The sequence below is a fragment of the Molothrus ater genome, chromosome 2 (assembly GCF_012460135.2).
Source record: "Molothrus ater isolate BHLD 08-10-18 breed brown headed cowbird chromosome 2, BPBGC_Mater_1.1, whole genome shotgun sequence".
NCBI classification, from domain to species: Eukaryota; Metazoa; Chordata; class Aves; order Passeriformes; family Icteridae; genus Molothrus; species Molothrus ater.
The window spans coordinates 30,562,102-30,582,940 of record NC_050479.2 but is presented as its reverse complement, the minus strand read 5'-3'; the positions used below and the strand labels follow the sequence as shown (position 1 = coordinate 30,582,940).

The window sequence follows — 20,839 nt, the reverse complement described above, 5'->3', positions numbered from 1 at the left end:
TCCAAATCTTGGGCCAAGCAGATTCTGTTTTTGCAGTGTTATGTCCTGCTGCATTACCTGTCCATGCTTGACTTCATGGATAGTTTTGAATCACCCATATTTTTAGGAGCTCAGGCCCCAAGGAGTCCCAGAACAAGCTGTACAACCATCCTGTAGGCAGGATGCACACAAACATCCTATTCTTTTTCATCAAACAACGCTTTGTCAAGGTAAGTCAAGTGGCAGCGGAGGCTTAGGGTAGAAAAAGGCAGATAAGGATCCAAAATTAAACAAACGAAAAACTCTACCTCTCTAAGTGGGATGATCACAGTGCAGCAGCCATTTTCTTTACTGGCAAAACAGATGTAACTGTCTGAAGTATACATTGTCCCTGCTGTGTGACAGCGACTGAACGGCGTCCAGAGAGAGCAGTCCACAACCTCGTGCAGCTTCTCCTTCCTGGGCAATCTGAAGAAGGCCCGAAAGAATTCATTCTGTGCTCTGGCTTCAAGATCCCTTAAGAAAAAGCAGCAAGAACGAATCACGAGATCCCGAAAGTCAGGACACGCAGTGTGAGGTTAACTTTTCTTGTTGGCCTCACCAAGAGCTAGGAATACAGAATAAAAACACCACGCACAACAATCCTGAGTGCCTATGTGAACAGAGCACTGTGCAAGCAACTTTGAAATAAGTTCAAAGGAAAACATTATCAATAACCATTTGTTTAACAATAAGGTCAAAAGCAACCAGTACAGTAACTAGGAAGGGAAAGGACACTAATTTGAATCAGCTGTTTTGCTGGTTTGGGGTTTTTTTACATTATTTTTTAACCACACATTTTCTATGGCTGCTGTATGACTTTACAGACTCCGGGAGTTACAAATTTCAGTGCCCAGGAGACAACTAAATCTTTCATCTGATGAACATATATTGAGCAAGGGAGATTAGCCTAATGTTCCTTGTTTCCCTTTACAGTAGCATTACCAACATCACCCCAGGGACTTGCACCTGCACCCAAAAGTAATGCATTTGCTCAATGACTACTTCCAAAGTGGTCAGTAATAGAAGGGCTAGTGATGGTGGCATTTACATGATGGAATCCTTAACTTGCAGAGGTATCAGCCTCAGAGAGCCCTCAGAACAGTTTCAAAATGCAGAACAGTTTCAGGTCACTTACAGACTCAGTTGGGATTAACAGCACCAGCCACACTCAGTTTGAACTTGGCCTCCTTCCAGCACCCATCCACATTTAAGTGAAAAGTTTAAATAAATGAAACTTTCATTACTGAGCCATGGTTATACAGACTTGGCTTTGGGGACTTATTTTTCTTCTCCTTTCTTAATGAAGAAGCCTGCAGTAATTTAGAGAACTACGCAATTACATTATAAACAGGCCATGGCTATTAGCTCACCACCAGCAGCTCCAGAAACATTAGGGCTTAAATTCTATTATTTTCTTTACTACAAGTAAATTTTTCCTAGCATGATTCAACTTAGGGGAAAAAAAATAGCTTGATTTTGTGCCACTGAAAGAATTTAAAGCGTGGGCTGAAGCACAACAGGGAGTGGTACCTTGGTGCTGTAAATCTCCTCTCCACTCCCTCCTTCACCCACTTCTTCTGCAGACACCTTCCCTCTGCCCCAGCCCTGTTCCCTGTTAAAATATATGTTGAGATAAATGAAGCCACTGGCTCAATTAGTAAATAAATTATTTGTTTGGGTTTTGGGTTTTTTAGTTTAGTTTAATCCATAGAAAAAGACTTAGCCACAAGAAACAAAGAGGAAGACAATCCAGAACAGAGACCTGAGAAGGGAGGATCTGTATCTGCAAGCAACAGAAAAGACATAATGGGCTCAACCAGCGTTCAGCTTCTGTTTCCTTCTCAAGCATTATCTTCCTTAATAATATTATCCAAAGAAAGCAGACAAATAGTCTCCTGTTTTTTCACAGAGAACAAAAAGAAACCCCCTTTTTGAAGAAAGACAAAAAGGTTGCTCCTGAGCTGAAATTCCACAGCGAGAGTAACTCTGATAAGTGCCTGCAGCCATCTACCATTGTGACAAAGCTGGATCAGGATATGCCTCCTAGTTAACTCACCACTAAAATATTTTCCATTTCTGCACAGCACAGATGAATGCTGCTGATAGCATCTGCAGTCAGGTCTGGTAGAGCTGTGCTCTCCTGCTATTGTGCTGCAAGGTAAGAGCCCCCCAGCACCTACTTGGTTCTGAAGATTTCTCGACCTTTATGTGAAAAAAGGCTTTATACAGAAGAGTGGGACTTGTACTGAGACATGTATGTCTGTTATTTAAGAGCTGACTGTTTCCTATGCTCCAAAATCTGAAGCTTCTGAGTTTTCAGGATTTTCCTGCATTTCCTGGGGCTGTGGGCTAGCAGGGACTTTCAGACAACAAACCACAGGATTCTAAGCTGAAGAAGAATGACACTAGTCACATCTGAAACGAAGTAAATTCAGCAGCACTGTATCCACCCCCACTCACCCGTGGAAGGCTGCCAATCCCAACATCCCTGGAACTGCCTGTCCCCCCATGACTCACACACAGACACCACAGGGAACACACCACAGCCAGGGCTGCCCCAGACACAAGTGCTGAAATGGCCAGCCTGCTCGGAGGAGGGATCCCGGAATAAAAAATGGTAGCAGAGGGACAAGATCCTGTCAGCACCTACCACTGTGGGCTCAAACAAGAGGTTTTATTCTAAAGTTGAACACCAAGAATATATTTCCTGTTAAGCAAGCAAATTCTAGGGCTTAAAGGTTTCCCTTCATAAACACAGCCAAACAAAATTAGAGTTGGTTAAAAAAACCCCCAACCCTACAACTCTAAAAAACCCACAAACAAATTTAGCTCCTAAAACAAGACAGGCAATTTTTTAAATATGATACAACAAAGATGGCCCATGTCACCAAGTCCCACAGCTTCCATTTAGAGTTTCACAAGACCTCCAACACCAAACAGAAACCCAATCTTTCTACTTGCACCCCTACCTGTTTGAAAATTTCTACTCTCACTTAACTATTTCCAAGTGGGTTTGGTTTTTAAGCAAATGCAGCATACTGAGTGGTACTTGACTAAAAAAAGAAAGCTATCATTATGTAAAAATAATGTTTATTGAGTATTTACACAAGCATCAGAAGAATAAAAGGCAACAAGATGCAACTGCCTTGTTCCCTACTTTTCAAAAAACTCAGCAATTCCTTCTGAGTGCAGCTCCCAACCTGCAGGTTATGGGATCATGGACTGCCTCCAACTCCAGCACTTCAAAGTGAATGGCAAGCCTGAACTGCAACAACTCCTTATGCATGACCCCCACATTACCTTCCAAGAGCTTTAAATTAAAGGAAATAACACACACAAGTCTAACAAAATGCCTAAAAGCATCAGGATGCTTAAAATGCTGTCCTCACTGTCAAATGTTTTCTGTGCTTTAAATCCAGCAGAAGCCAACTTGGCAAGATTTTAGCTCTGCTGAGTCACTTGTTGCCTATCTAAAATCTAAATAGCCTTGCTGACCTCTTGCTTCAAGAGACAGATTACCAGATTCTTCTTACTATTGAGACTCCAGAAAGTAAGATACTTTGGAAATAACACATCCAACAACATATGTCTTTTTTTTTTTAGAAGAACTGCTAAATTTATGTGGGAAGAAAGGCTTCTTATAAGCAAGTCAGGAGATGTTATCTGAGAAGAGCCAACATGGACTTGTCAGGACACATGTAAACTGAACATCTTTCCCTTACACAGCAGGAACACTAGACTTGTAGATGAAGGAGTTGCAATGAATGTTTTAGCCAAAATTTATGAAAGTCTTGATATAGCCACTCATGGAACTAATTAAACTAGAACTGGCAAACTGTTGGACCAAGACAGCTGCAAAAGAGTACCTCAAAACACAGCCCTTCAGGGCTTCCTAATAAATTAGAAGGTTGTATCAAGAGGACCCCCTTGGGCATCTGTCCTAGATTAGCTTCTGTTCAGTGTCTTCATTAGCAACCTGTATGATGGATCAAGAGATTGTCACTAAACCTGCACTTGATGCAAGACTGGTAGAGGCTAATGAACATAACAACAGGATCAGGTTCAGATTTATATTTATAAATTTAAGGGATGTTGTGGAAAAAAAGCATTACAAATATTTTCAGCTGTACATCATAAGCTTCACAAATGCAGCACGGAGATGAACTCCACCAGGAGCCATCCCTTGGGGTTACATAGGAACACAAGCTGAACAAGAGCCAACAGCCTCATGCTCACAGGAGGAAGAGGAACACTGGCTGGGCTGCAGAAGTTCATGGCCACCAAGATGCAGCATGGCAGTCCCAGAACTGGCAAGGTTTCTGGGACAATCCTATATCCCACCACCGCATGCCTGCCCCCACACGGCATCAGTGATTAAAGTCCAGAGAAGAGTGACCAGAATGGCTAAAATCCACACTGATAAGAAAGCCCTGGTGGAAGTAGGGCAGTGCAGCTTTAAAAAATAATAATTAAAAAAAAAAAAAAAGAGAGAGAAAGAAGATAAAGAAGATACACATCAACCCCCAAACACAAAAATGATTGCTCAAAGTGTGCACAAAGTGCTCTAAAGAAAGTGAGCCCTTCTTATCTCTTCAATAGTCAATAATACTGGGTAGAATAAAAAGTGACAGACCCAAAAAGTGTGGAAGATTCAAGTTAGACCTCAGACTTCTCAGTGACAGAACAGTGAAGTACTGGTATGGATCTTGATATGCCTATTACTGCAAATCCTAAAAAACACATTAGGCAATCAGAAAGAGATAACCCAAACCCTACCTTTTGCTACAGAGATGCAATAAAAGGAAGTTTTTTTTCTAGTCACATTCTGCTTGTTGCTCAAGGTTTAAAGCATTCTCAGATTCTCTCTCTGAAGGAATAAATGCAGATTGAAGTGACATTTATGACTCAGGATACTTCAAACAGTTTCCATTGGGCTTAGATCAGTGTTAACAACCTTCTTTGCCTTCACATGAAGCAAAGTCATTCTCATTGGTAATTCACAGTTAAACATGAAGAAAAAAACTTGATGTGGTTAGAGCCTGGGAAAACATATCACACTGTTGAAACCTTACTTACACCAGCACTAAAGCTTTTAAATTGTGGGTTCTGCTCTGGAGAATTTCTCACTACATTTGAGAAATGAAATGGGTAGTTTTACATCCTGAAAGAGATGGAAATTAGAAGTACAAGAAACCTATACCAGAAACTGCTGCAGCCTTTTTTTTTTTTTAAGAAAAAATAGTTACCATATGTGTTCCAGTAAAATTCTATGGCACATACATATGCCTACAAGAAATGGCATTTGTAGGCACCAAACACATCAACTTTACTTTGCTTTTTATGGCAATTACCTCCATTGCCATTAATCCCTTCATAATTCATTGTTCTGTGCATAATAATTTCATTAAACAGCACAAAAAATTGCATACTGACTTATTTGACTCTGGCCATGATATAATTTGTGTCTCTGAGTCCCATCCCTCCACTGCTCAGTAAGATGACTCCAAGAGCCTCAGGAATGGCAAACGTTTATGGTTTTCAGACTGTAGAATATACAGATCATGACAGCACTGAAAATGTATTTTTATAAAGATATTGAAACAAGCCTCTCACAAAAGAAAGCCTATCAAACACAAGACATCTACAACTTCATTAATTTGTCAGAGCTGGAATAGTTCAAATGATGTGTATGTCTGCTTTAATTTTCGTAGATTATTATTTGCTTCCAAATCACGTACAAGAATTAACAATAACAATTAGAGGGAACATGTTGAGAGAAAAGTAATTGCTCTTGTAGTACTAAAATGGCTTCAAGAAAAAAAGCAGCAACCAAAACTTCATTCACCAAGAAAGTAAAACATTCCCCCCAAAACATGTTAACACTAAAAACCAGTTTATCCACTAGTCAAACTACAGTCTTGCTTAATCACCTTACATCAAAGTGGTTGCTGAAGTGGGACAAAGGGCACCAGAAACAGCAACTTATCCAACCACTACCTAATTCATGCAGAGGAAATGGGATTTTGGTATCATCCGTGCCATCCCGAGTCACAGCACATGTCAGAGAACATCTTGACCGGGAAATCTCCAGTAAATATATTCTTGTCCTTCCTTCTCCCTGTGTTCCTTTTACTTTCTTTTTTCTTCTTTAGTTGGAGGGAAGGAGAGAGAGAACCAGTGTGAATAAGTGTGTGGGATGGTTTCTCTTGCTTGACCGCTAATGGGCACACTGCTTTTCAAAAATGCCACAAGGTACTTACAAGATGATTCCCTGAGAGCACCTTTTTATAGCATATTACTAAGCTTATACTTTTCTTTAAAACTGTAATTTTATTTTCTTTCCATTCAGTTAGTATCCCTGATTCAAAGACTATTTTGGGAAATGACAATGACAAAAATTCGTAGATGCTGAAAAATATCTCTCCCCAGGAGAGGGGAGTTTTGTTACATCTCCCTGGATTTCTCTTCTTGCATCTAACTTTTCAGCTCAAAAGCAGGAGGAACATAAAATGGTAAACCATGGAAAGGGGCTGAGATACAACCTACCACAGCCATGTTCTGCATTAGCTAAAGTACACATCCCTACATCTCTTGAGCCAAAAGCCTCCAATGTTAAAAAAACCAAGTTACATACATGGTGTAAAAACAGTGGTAGCTCTTGTATCCAAGGAACCCTAGTTATTAAAAAAGCCTGCAAAGATGTTTATGGTTGCTCACCACTGTGTTACCTCAAGTGAATTCTTCAATGATGAAATCCTGGTGTCAATGATTTTCTTTACTGTGTGTATATATGAAATTGCAGAGGAAGTCCATTTTATTGTTTTAAACTCCATTATGAAACTTTGCAGAAGTGTTTAGCTGAGATACAGGCCCACCACCACTGTAAAAATGTACCTCAGAAACAATAAAATGGCTACTGGTCTCTCTTTTTTGGAAATGATACCATGCATTCCTTATGTTTTAGTCAGGAAGCAACACCTGTGTGATTCCCTTCATACCCCTGGCAGAGGGAGAGGAAGGAAGAGCAGGAAAGAGCATGATTCAAGAGGAGATAACTGCTCCACAAACATCCCATTCAGAAAAGAAGTATTTTAAATTAGCACCTTAACCTTGATGCCCCAGGCAAATTCCAGTTAGGGCTATTCCATCCTGCCCACCTAAAATTCCTCAGGGCAGCTTCCCTCCCCCTTTCTCGAAGCATCAAATAAAACACAGAGTTATGTTTTGTGCTACCAGCAGAGAACTAGCCATCAATCTTTCCCTGAGAGCCAAATGCATTTCTGTAGTGGGAGAGGAATGCAGGGATGCATTTCAGGGATGCAAGGGGTAGAGCTGACAATAGCAATACCACAACTGTGTTTTGTAATACCTGTAACTGCTCACTAAATTGGCTATGGCAATCACACTAGTGGGAATTCCATGTTTCAGATGTGACCAAAAGCAGTAATTCCAGAGAACTGAAGGCACTAGGAAAACCTACATATTACCAAAAATGTAAGCAAAATAATGCTGCTTTTCAGAGAAGATGGAAAGTATCCCTTGCTGCAAACTTCCCTTCTATGGGAACTCCAGTTCTTACAGGGAACAGTATTTTTAAAACTTTGTGCTGTTTAAGGGAAGAATATAAAGTCAAAAATGTATCTTGCATAAAGTTAAAATGCACCTTTTGGATACACCATAACACACTATGAAGTCTCTTTTGCATCCAGTCAAACAAAGCTTTGAAATCTTACCCAGCTAACACACCAAACCATGAATCCCACTATTCCTCATAAGGCAGTTTAGCTTTTTACCTCTTAGTAATCTGAGTAGGATCCTGCAGGCCTGGATCCAGTTCAAAGATTTCATTATCCAGTAGCCTACGGAGTGTCACATCTGCCAGCTGCTCCATGATCCTGAAAGCCTCAGAGATATTGAGGAAGGTGGAGAAGTCGCGCTCTTTGTTTGCTGTGGTGACACGGACTGTGTCCGTCATGAAGACATTGGAGGTTCTTTCCAGCTTCTGGACCTCAACCCAAGGAATGATAAGTTTCACTGCAATCCAAGAGAAGAGCAAAAGTGGGTTGGAAACTTTGCTTCCATCTTTCAGATTTGGGAAACAATCAAATTCAGAATGAAAAAGAGGAGAGAGAGAAATTTTTATGGGCAAGACCAAGCACATGCTGAAATGTCTGTTATGACCCTGCATTCAATCTCACCCACTCCTTTTTCAGAATCTCTCCCTCAATTTTAACTATCTTCACAAGAAATGCTAGGCTGGGGAGTGGTGCCTTTGCAGAACATCTGCCATACCCTGTGCTCATAACTTTTTTACAAGTCATTTCTGCAGCTTGTTTCCTTACCACCAGAAGAAACAGTTCATCTCCAGAATACAGAGGTAAGAGGGAAAAGCTTTGTTATCTGCTAGAAACAAAACACTAGGCAGGTGGAAAACCAATTACATGCACAGTTACTTTAGGTTTTAAAATAAAGCTAACTCCCCTCCAAAAGAAAGCTTTTTTGGAGACTGCTATAAAGTGTAATTACAACTATAAACAAGACATTAAAAAAGCTGCCTAGCCTTTGGGATCTTTCCATTTGGTTACTTTTTACTGAAAAGATGCACAGGGCACATCTTGCCCTAAACATTAACTGCAGTCAGGCTTGTTTATAGAGAACAAGAAGTGAAGGACACTGTTCTCTATACTTAAAGCTGTTGAATCATATAAATACAAGTGGAAACAGAATCAGCTTACTTTAGATAACTACTGCAGGATGTTACTCGCCTCTCACATGAATCTCTGGGTAGAAATTAGGCTGGAAAGGACTTTAAAATAGATTCAATTTCTTCTTAACAACTGTTGGAAACTTTCCAGATTCTCTGTGCCAATAACATCAAGACTACACCCCTTAACATCCCTAGCTGGTCTCCTGATGCCAATAAAGCAATAAAAAGGCAGTAATAACAAACATTGTCATATATATATGACACTTATCAAAGATCATTCATTACCTAAGGAGCTACCCTCAGCAAGTTTTCTGTACTACATGAACCACAGCTGTCAAGATTATTTACAGATTGCATTTTTTCTTACTTAAACACAGCACAGCTGCATCAACATGCAGAGACTGTTGCAAATGATCATAAAATCAACTGCACCAGCCCAGCCAAGGGAAGAAAGATTAAATAATGCTGCAGCAACAGCACTGCTGTTCAGGCAGGTCAGAGTCACACAGGCTCTACAGTGCTGGTTACAGAAAAAGCACAATAGCGTGTACAGGACTCAAGCCACTGATAAAAGGTACAAAGTCTTCAAAGTTTCAGAAAAACACAAATTTAATTAAAAACATGAAGAAACCTTGGCACACCCTTCCAAGCTATCTGATGATCTAAACCTCTGAAATCCTACAAACACTTGGAAGTTAAGATAAAAGGGGACTTGTCCTGGAAAAAAAAATTCCATGGAGTTTATATTCACATGAGCCGTAAATTAATTTTATGAGAAGTTGAAAACAGATTCTAATATCACATTCCAGGTCACTTCAACACAAAATGAAACAAAAGAAGGGAAAAGACTTGCCAGAAGCAGAAGACTTAACACTTTGCCTATAAAGAGATTTCATTCTATGATTTGGGGGGATTTTTATAGAGGTAAAACAGAATTGAGAACTAATTTTATTGCAACTCATATATTGAGTTTTTTCTCTGTGTAGTATTGAAGAACACAATAAATGTGATTTCTTAGCAATATTTTGAAGACGAGATTTAACCAGATTTCATTTGTGATTGCTGCCTGAAAAAGACAAAGGCAATGAATCACTTGTTCTGCATGTAATCAGCATCGGCTTCTCAAATAGTAACAACCAGAACTGTATTAAATCTGGATTATTCCCTGTAATACAAATATTTCATAAACCTGACAAAACACTAGCCTAGAAAGAGAAGTAATCTGCTTTATCACAATCAAGGAAGTGAGAATCATTTCAGCATATATGCTGCTTCCCACTGAGCTAGGGAAGTTTGTTTAACCAAAAGAAAATTCAGGGGGTTTTCTCATATTTCCATGCAAATGTATGGGAACACAAAGACAATGTGACTGACTGCACTGCTGAATGAACAGTGCATTTTCCATGGTCAAAATAAAAAGTTGCAAACATGTAATTGTTTGTTTGGTTTGGGTTCTTTTGGGGTTTTTTTTGTTGATTTTCATAATGAATATCATTAAAGACATGAGAAGAAATCTCTTCTTAAACAATACAACATGATATTGTATTTCCATTATCATTTAACAACCTGTGGTATTACATAAACAAAATTTTTGGAACCATATAAATGGTTTTTCGCTCTCCCTCCTCTTTCCACTGTTATCTATCATTAATAAGTATAATTTCTGCTTTGTGTGCTTTGGCAGACTGGCTATCTCAGATTTAATAAGAGAAAACCTGCAATGATAATAAGAAGAAATGATTGACAAAGAATTTAGTACTAACCAGAAAACAAGGGGATTAAACAAGAACTCACATATCTAGTATATGAAGAAATTCCATTCTGTTCTTCCCAGCATAACTCAACTTTTGTTTTTGTAATGAATAACAAACTTAGCTACACTTCAAATATAATTTTCCCAAACTTAGCTGCACTTCAAATATAATTCTCCCATCTTTGGTGATATGACAAAATAAGTAGCTTGAAATAATATAAGGGAAGAAAGGGCCTCCAGCTCTAAGCATGTCTTTGTATGTTTTCAGTCTTAGAAATTACAAGTTACTATCTTTCTTAAGATGAACTTCATTTCTAAATCTACAGCTATATCTCAATATTAAATCCAGTTGGAATATGGCAAAGTTTTCCTAACTGATTTGACAAACATTGCTATATTTACAGCAGTATAGGTTTCTATTGCTGACTTTAAGTTCCAGCAGGATAAACAGGCCTTAGAAGGCTAGAGGTTTATGCACAATTTTACTAAACAGAGAAATGCTATAGTTTAAATGGCTACATTCATTTTCACATCTGTTACTTTTATTTTTACCTTCTTATATCTATTCTGTGAGGCTTTTCATTCACACAATTCTTTCTCTGTAGAAGAACACCCCAGCTAGATCCTTAGAACTTGCTGAACCATCTGAAGGGCCAAAAAGCCTCAGGATATGTTTCTTGTGACCTTACTGCACTGCTATTCAGAAACACAAACAAATCCCTAAATTGCTGTTGTTTTTCCTTAAAAGCTCTGAATTTTCACCTGGTTCTTCAGGGCACATTCCTTTTATTTGACCTGGGATTTCTTCAGGCAGGCAGCTTGACTCAGGCACCTCTGGCCCCACCAGCCCTTCCCCTACCACCCTACTGCAATGTGGTGACTCTGCTTCCCTGCCTGTGGGAGGGACCCATCCTTACCATTTTCAGCACTAAAACTCCTCATTTTAGAACTTGTAGGAGGTCTGCTACATCTTAAGGTTGCTCCACCATGGCAAAAAGAAAAACCAGGTAACAACCATGTCTGTGTGCTCTTGCAGTGTTATTTTAATTACTGGATTCATATTAAAACACAAAGGCTGAAGTGAAAATTTAATTAAACAGGATTTTTCACCTAATAACTAAAAACTCAGAAACTAAACTTCAGAGGTCAGCTAGGCTTTTCATAAGAACTCTGGCTATTCTTGCTTTTAAATGTATTTCTATCTCTCCCCAGCATAAGATTCCTTATGCATTTACACTTACATTCTTTGCCCAGGAAGAAGGAATAAAAACAGAGATGATTGATGCTCAAATAAAGCCAGCCTTGCCGAGGAACTTTTCCTTTCCAACAGCAACAGGAATAATAGGTGATCAACTTCTCTGCTTCAGGAAAATTAAATCTGGATTCAAATTTCACCAGGGCTTCTCGGAACTTCTCAGGGTCCTCCTCCTGCTCAGCCAGTTTGCTGCTTGTTTCCTCTGCAATCAGTGCCTGAGCCCAGGACAAGACCATATGTCAGCATAAAGCTATGACACTCACACTCAGGCAAGCTGCTGCAAGCTGCCCATTCAAATTCTAATAATGCAACACTTTCTAATTCTAATAATGCAACAAAGAAATTCCAGTCAATTCGCAGTTTTCACAAATGGAGAAATTTCTCTGGCGCTTGCATCTCTCATACATTTTGAATGCTCCCAAAACAAGACTTCTGGGGCCTTCTTTACCTTATTCATAGTTTTTTCAACAAGTCTGGCAGAACTGTATCTGTGCACTTTCACTATGGCTTATGACTGCTCTTATTTTGTATACACAGAGTAAAAATAGAGTAACAGTTGTGGCTACTGACCAGTACTATTTACCTATGAAGAAGCAAAGCAGTCAGATGTGTCAACAACTTGAGACATGCTTGGAACCATTACAAGCACCGTTTCAAGAACATCTACATAAATGTAATTAAGATTTCAGATTTTTAATAGTGGTATTACAACAAAGGAGTTAAGTATGCATTGCACCATGCAGACAAATAATCCATGTGTTACAGCACCTGCTATAGTTTGTAACTACCAAGCAGTCCTAACGTGCTAAAAGTCTTCGGCAGGTGCAAGGGTCTAAAACCTAGATTTAACATTAACTCATGAAACCTGAAGAATTTTAGATATGTATTCTGCTAGGTAACAAGCTGTCACTGTGTTATCAAGAGAGATTAATTGTATTTGGTATTTCAGTGCACTTAAGACAATATACCTTTTTTAAAGAAAGCAGGATAAAAACTAGGATTTGTACAGTGATGTTTTGGTTTTGTCCTCTTCCCCAGATTCAGAGCCCACAGAGCTTACAGCAGCAAGGTTGAAATTCACAAATACATTATGTTCCTACAAAATTTCCAAACTGAAAAAGAGGCTATGGAGGGAAGAGCATCCCATTAAAACTCTTAGTAAGAAAAAGCTTGTAGCAGGACCTGAGGTACAGCAGCCACCAGTGAACCCACACCCCCACCCAGACATCACCAAGCTCCTCTTAGAGCTTGTATTTCATTAAAAGCAGAGCTCAGGACTCCAGGCTTTCTAAGTTACTCCCCACATACCATTGTTATTTTTAATCTGATTTATGGTCACAAAATTCCTTTACTTTTAAAATTCTTTAACCTTACAAAAGGATGCTCATTTCTCCAACCCTGTGGCGAGCCAGCAGCTTCATGTGCTGGCCACATCAGGTGCAAGAGCCACAGAGAAAACAAGTCATGTTTTTATGGTCAAAACCAAGCATGAGTGACAACAACTTCATTACATTCTTCTAATAAACCACATGTAATTGGACAGGGGAGGGTGCAAGTGAGACAGTTTCCTTACCTTGACTTTCCCTTTGACAAAACTAACAATATCTTCTTTATTGTCAAACACAGACAAAGTATGCAGCAAGTTTTGTTCCAGCCATTCCCAGTGCTGGTTTATTTCCTCTGCAGTGGCACCTAGAAAAGCAAAAAAATAGTATATCAAAACTAATCCTGCAATATAAAATTATAAGGAAGGGAGGAAAAAAAGTCATAAAATGCACTATTCCAAAAATTCATTATGAGAAATTGAACTTTCAACCTCAGAATTCTTAGTAGCAAACAGGTCAAAAAGGTCTCATTCATAGCAGCATAGTTAGAGAAAAACAAAAACGTCATTGTTTTAGAGAATTAGTTTTAGGGCTTTTAGTTTTATCTTCTCGAATGCTCTCAGCCAGCAAATGCTGCATTAAAAGTCAAAGCAGAAAAAACATCAAAACTTCATCCTGAGCTGCCAGACTGCAGCTTATTCTGACATGACATTCTCTAAGTGGCCACTGGAAACCTTTGATTGATGTCCTGTTCCCAAAAGTCCCTGATCTTCCTCTCTCCCTCCCTCAATACACACATGCACACACACAGCCCACACACAAACATGCCCACCCTTTGAGAGGAATACAAAACCCTCTACAATAAATAAAGTACCTAAAAAACAGTTTGGTTCAGCAGCACCTAAAGGTTCTACAAGAGCACATTTCTACAGTTTGGGGAAGAAATAAAGCAAACAGAAATCTTTGACTAATACAGCTTTTCAAATCCTTAAAGCTTCTTTCTCTAAACACCTGAGGGGTTTGCTGGTTCTATAAATCTAATCTGTTCACACTAACTCCAGAAATAATATTTCACTCATTACTGATCTGCTTTGGCTCCTTCTGCTTGAAACTGAATTGTCTCTGCATGGCACGAGGACAGAAAAGTCATAGCAAGATGGGCACCATACAGGGCCAACAAGGGAAAATCTGAGCCCTCCAGATCTTACTGGTCAGTAACTACACATTAAAGGTAAAAAAGTAAAAGCAGCAATAGGTGCTTCTCCTAGTGCCTTGCTTGTGGAAGAAAGAAAAGAAATAGCTGTATGTAAGAGAAATACAAATCACACATGAATATAATAATAAAATTAATCTCAAATAGAAGACCCATTATCTCAAGATTTGTTTTGTCTGTACATTAGTGATGCATCATGTTGCCTCACAACAACAAAAAATGATAAATTTAGGTGAGGATTTTCCATTTCCCTCTGCTCTGTTTTCCATGCAGAATGCCAGCTGGCAGGGAAACCTTCCATGCTTTAACTTCCCTGACAGGAAGGACTTGTAATGGAACTTCTTAAATATCATTAATCAAGGTTAAATTTAAATTTAAAAATCATACAATTAGAGGCACTTAAAAGCCTTCTAGGTCAAAAAAACAAATTATATAAATGTTTAAGAATACCAGAAATAAGAGTAATTTTATATTGAAATGGCTGCACAAAGCAAATACTGAGTTGACTTTTTATTTCTGAGTAACCTACAAGATACCAAGTGTATGGGCAAGCTGTCAGGCTGCCTCTTGTGAAATAAGCTGAGAGCAAGATCCCTTTCACAGTAGCATCCCCACTGCTGGGACTGCTCTGAGCCCAGGCAGCAGCTATACTCCACAGGGACTACTGCAGTATCTCCTGCCTGCCCCCAGGGTTTCTGCTCAAATACCAAAAGATCATTTTGGCCCTTTCATTTGGTCAGGCCAACTCAATTTTTTGAGTCCCTTCTTTATTTATAATCTGTATTTCATAGTTTAAAGTTGTTCTGTGATTTGACCCAAGCACTGCCAATCTCTTATTTCCATTCCTTATTCCTCTTCCTGTGCTGATGTTCTGCACAGCATTTGATTCCACCTTCTACCACCTTCTTCATCTGCTCATGTCAAGTGTTTTGGCAAACCACTGCCTGATTCCTCAGAATCTTTTCTTTAAACCCACTTTTCACCAAATCCTTTCCTCTCCCTCTCCTAAAACCAACTTTGCTTGACTGAGTCTTGAGTTTCTTTTTTGCCCATTAGCCTTCTGAAAGGAAAATTCAAGTGGCTCTACACAAGGAGTGAGGTTAGACCTATTTTTTTCCTGTACTGGTATAATGTGATTAACCATCTGGATTAAAACATCTCTGCCAGAACAGCCGTGCAGGGATCAGATTTCCTAGCACCCCTCTGAGATTTGCAAATGTCTGTAACAGACCTGGCCCTTATGCATATATTATCATTTAAGCCTACAGCTCCTGGAACAGAGGGCTGCCAACATACAATACAAAATGTCATTTTAATTAACTGCCTGATGACATGATGGCTATCCACAATTAAGTTACACTGGAGAGGAGAGACTGGAAGGAGTTCCTGGAACTGCTCCTTGCCCTCACTGTACAGCAGCAGGAACTGGCACTTCTGTCTGGGGAATGTCCTTCTCCAGCTTCCCAAGAAGGGGCTGGGGTGATGCTCCTCTGCCTCCTATTGCCAGCTCTCCCCTGGACACTCATGTCAGGGTTTCACAGCAGCAGTATTATTCACAAACAGCTTCTGCTCCATGGTTCTTTACTTCTGTGCAGCTCTGGCAACTGTGCATGTTCTACCCATGCAGCACACAAAACAGACCCTCTGCTTTCCGCTCTATTACTGTAAATCTCATTTTCTCAGGGATGAGCATCCATTCAGAAGAGCCAAAGAGAATCTTAGAAAACATTAATCATGTAAGTTTGTCTCAGCAAAATCCTTAGCCATTCCAACCCAGCAAGTTTGTCATTTGTAGTTCCTTCAAAAAATAAAAAACCAAAATCAAAAAACCACACCAAATTCTGTGTGCAGTAAGAGTGTGGGTGGGGCAAGGATCAGCCCCAGAAAGTAGTATTGCATATGTTCAAATAATCAGGAAGCCATGAAAGCTTTTCCAGTGAAAGCTACCTGGTTTCATCACAGGACTGTAACAGCATGAAGCTCTTAAATTTCTCCATGAGAGGGCATTACTTAAGTATAAAAAGGAGGGGAGGAGGGATAGAAAGCACAGAGCAATTGCAAAACAAAGAAAACCTAGCCAAAATAAAAATAGCCCAAATGGACTTTATGCAAGCTTCTTCATACACACATCTGGCCCAGGGAAAAATTCCCAGTATTAATAGGGAACATGCAGAGGGATCTCTGCTGAACCAAGGAAAAATTGCTGGATGAACATGTAGAGAGAAAAGGATTAGGATGAATATATAAACTTATGACTCTTCCACTTAAGGGACTGCTATGTCAAACACTATAAATGACACGTCAACATTTACATTACCTAACTATTTCATGGCTTGATCTGTATAAGAAAGAACAGAATAGGACGGCATATTGTCAGTTGGAAGGGATCTACAACAATCACAGAACAGAAAGGGTTGGAAGGGACCTCAATGGGTCATCAGGTTCAACCTCCCTGGTCAAGCAAGGTTATCCCAGAACACATTGCACAAGATTGTGTCCAAATGGCCCTTGGAAGTTCCCAGTAAGGGACACTCCACAACCACTCTGGGCAATCTGTTCATTTAGTAACAGGCCTACATTATTCTTTGTTTTCCTTTTGTTATTAATGCATTTCAAAAAGCTTTTCTTGTTTTCTTTGAAATCCTGGGAATCATCTAGTCCAACTGCCTGACCACTTCAGGACAGACCAAAAGCTGAAGTTATTAAGGACTTTGTCCAAATGCCTCTTAAACACTGGCAGGTCTAGTGGGACATCAACCACCTCTCAGAAGGAATCCTGTTCAGCATCTGGCCGTCCTCTCATTAAAGAGATGCTTCCTCATGCTCCCCAGTCACAGCTTTGAACCATTCCCAAAATAAAACTGCTGTAAATTTCAGTGCTAGGACTTTTTACATGGGAGCAGAAGAGAAAAGAACAGCCCTACACACTGACCAAGCAACAGTGGGAGGAATGGAACTTCAGATGGCTTTTACTGGGTCATGGCAAGGTTGCTACAACTCGTGTTAATATCGACTTCCTGAAGATGAGCTTGACTTTCAAAAGTTGCAGAAACATTGCAAAAGGGATCAGTGCATAACAGATCAGGGATTTGACATTCTCTCCCTCTCCAACATTGTCTCCCTCTCCAACTCCTAAATCTTCCAAATGTTCCAGGTATATTTCATTATACCAAAGTGTGTGAAGATATTTCACAGTAAGCAAGTGCAGGACTGGGCTGGTGAAAGCCTAGACTAAGTAGCTTCTTGCTGTAAGGGATGACCACTTCTGCAGGAAAAGACATGCATAGGAACAGAACCACACTACTTTGCAGCAGAGAAAATGAAAGCAGCAAACCACCCTCAGCTAAACAAGTTTTCCATTGAAACTTAATGTTCCTAGGCAACACTTTTTCAGTGATTTTAACCAGAGGTTAATTTGGTTGTTAAACAAGCTTTCCACACACACACAACTAGCTGGGGTTACCTTGAGCTTCCTGGACATGCAGACACTGACCATGCTCAGAATCAGTTTGGGGTTTTCTGTCTGTGACTCACCAATAGCTATGGCCCAGTAAACTTCTGATCCATTCAATAACTCACCACATGCAATGGCAGAGTAAACCTGAGAGCCTGGAACTTGGAGTAAAATTCGAAATGGAGCAACGCGGGCATTAGAGTCTAACACGGCGTCCAGGGCACCAACCAAGCGACCTGCAAAGAAAATGGGGGAAAAGAGGATTAATGCCAGTTCTCACTTCTGTAGCCTGCAAGCTGTTTCACAGTTACAGCCATAAAACTAAAATACAGAATGTAACGATAACAATTCTTCCCCAGTTTTATCTTCTAATTTACAGGTGCTCAGAGGGCAAAAGGCAAACCAGATTAGAAGATCAAAAGCATATAGAATCCTCTGCATTTCTGGTTTTGCCTCATATATATGAATATAACCACAGAACTGAAGTGGAAAGACCTGAGGGCATCTTAAGAAGTTAGAGTTCCAGCCCTGCTCTGAAGTTGGATAAATACACCTATGCTGTAAGTGGTGTTTGTCCAACCTGTTCTTCAAAACCTGCCACAATCAAGATGCAACAATTTCTCCAGGTAGCCTCTTCCACTATTTTTATTAAATATTCTTACAAAAAAAAAAAAAAAAACAAACAAAAACCAAACCAATCAAACAAACAAAAAAGACAAAAACTAACCAAACCAAACAAAACACAAACCAAAACCAAACAAAAACCCTAACAAATAACCCTACCCTAAACAAACAAGTCAACTACCACAATCTTAAACTTTCTTGCTGGAAATTAATCTTGCTCCCTGGAACATGCAGAGTAATTGGCCACAGGCACTTCTGATACTGATGTTCAACATAACAAAAAATTATCATGGTTTAATGATTTCTCTATTTCTAAAGAAATCCAAATCATCTCATCTATTCCTTTTTGGTCATGTTTTTCAAACAGCTCACTGTTCTTGAACTTACACTGGAATCTCTCCAGCTTATCTTTAAGAACAACACTCAACTGGACCTGATGCTCGCTGCTACTGAAGTCTCAGCCACTGGCAGAAGGGAAGATCACCTCCTGTATCTTGCATACCTACCACTGTATCCAAGAAAGCTTGCAGCAGTATTCCACTGCAAATCAACACTTGATTTCAGTACAGATAAATTCATTTTGAAGAGCTGCAGCAATTGCTAACGCCAAAAAAGACTTTCCAGTCTGGAGGACACCTGGAGTTCCTGGAGTTTCTTGCTACCCATTCCCCTGAGCAGGTAAAACCAAGCTATCCATGAAAAAGTTATCTGAATGCCATGATTTACACATGCAAGCTGGCATATTAAAGTAACTCAGAATTGGTTTAAGGTGCTTACAAATAGAAATTCAAGGCAGCTTTATACTCAGTTTTCCTGTGCATTCTGCAGAGACACAATCTCCTAAGGAGAGGGATGGCAGAGAGGGAGGAACAGCTTATCATGTTTGTTTTATCCCTACAGTATCTAGGAAGTTTTCAGTATTACTTTTTTCTCTTTGCACATGTAACTTTTTAAACCTGTAGTATTTTTGTTTCTTCACCATTAACCCAACACAAAAGGAACTAATTTCCATCTCCAAAAGGTTTGCCAGCCCTTGGCACCACATGCTGTTTTAAATATGGCATTCTCCAGTCCATCACCCAAGTGATTAATGGAAATAATAGAGACCTACAAAGTCCTAATTGCCTTCTCAATGGGATAACAAATGACAGCTAATTAATTTGAGTATAACACAACCAAACAGCATTTGAACCACTTTCGGGTCCAGGAGCTGTAAGAAGCTCACATGGAACAGCATCAATAACCTGAGAGCAAAGAAAATTACATTAAATACTTCCTCCTTGCACACACACAAAACATCAATGATGCTTTCAAAGCCAAGCAGAAGTTGGACACAATAGGTCTTAAAACTGTACAGTGAAACTCTTCAACAGCAGTGTGCTTCTCACTTAAATATGTGACCAGATATTACACCCATCTGTTTAAAATGGAGATCTGAATTTGCAGACTGATGACATGTATAGTGTCTGAAATTGCTACATGCTCTCCTATAACTACAAGAAAAAAGCATAAAAACTCATCCTAGTATAAAAGGTATCAAATTAGCTGTGCTCACAGAAAGCAGTATGCAGAAAACTTTAGTGTGCAGTCTTCAAAACATTGGATTAAAGAAAGCATTTAATGATGCAGAGAACAGAAATAGAGTTTAACTTTCAAATTTCAGAATTGATGATAGGCCTAGGAGAAAGATTCTTTTTCATTTCACTAAAGTCATAGAAAAAAGTCAACTAACAGCAAGTGCTACCAAATTCCCTAGAGAATGCTAAATGAAAATCTAATTTGTGAAATATCATTTTTCTTTCAGAAACCATGAAACAAACACATGACAGCACAGAAGTAGCTGCAAAGTTTTGCCTTACTAATTCTTAGCCTGTGCAAAATTAATTCCTTTTTCTCTTCCTGAATAACAGACCAGAAAACCCAATTCCTCTTCTCACTGTTTACTTCTGCTTACAATTTCCATTTTGCTTACAAACTATTAAAAAGAAAACCATTCCTCCTTCAACTGTACAAAGAAATAATCACCTCCCATTTCTAAACTATCCATAGCTAAAATATTAACTCAGGATGACAAAGAGGAGCCAGAACTAAGACACAAAGAGAAGAAAAAGAGCGTGGCCATCAGGATACCTGCCAGAATAAAGCCCAGGTGGCCTGGCCCCTCTATGAGTGCTTTGCAAGGGAACAGCAACTCCACACATAAATCCTAAGCCATCCACAGGGAGTCCTGTCCTGTCCCACCTCTGCCAGGAGAGGCTGCAGTGGGGTCATAAGGGGAGCAAAGGAAAATAAGAGCAAGAACTGCTAAAGTTGAGCCAGCACAAAGAGTGGGTCCCATCCCCGTGTTTAGAGGCTCCTTTATTTTTTGGCTAAGAGACTGACAGAGATAGAGAACAGAAAAAAGAGATTACTAAGAGTGCATTTGCAGAAGCATGAAAAGGATTCAACATTAATATACACACCCTGGCCAATATGATAATTTAGTTG

At 39.5% G+C, this 20,839-nt stretch overlaps 1 protein-coding gene across 2 annotated transcripts in view; it reads right to left on the bottom strand.

Moving 5' to 3' along the window:
* The window catches only part of TBC1D8 (TBC1 domain family member 8), a 49,169-nt gene that overhangs the window by 17,410 nt on the left and 10,920 nt on the right, over positions 1-20,839 (bottom strand). Inside the window, exons 2-6 of one of the 2 annotated variants that reach the window (XM_036378977.2) lie at positions 17,809-17,964; positions 13,310-13,428; positions 11,723-11,951; positions 7,815-8,055; positions 288-495 (exon numbers count right to left, since the gene is read on the bottom strand). In XM_036378977.2, the coding sequence (XP_036234870.1) occupies positions 288-495; positions 7,815-8,055; positions 11,723-11,951; positions 13,310-13,428; positions 17,809-17,964 (953 nt within the window). The remainder of the gene's footprint in view (positions 1-287; positions 496-7,814; positions 8,056-11,722; positions 11,952-13,309; positions 13,429-17,808; positions 17,965-20,839) is intronic. The other variant, XM_036378986.2, reaches the window with a different exon arrangement.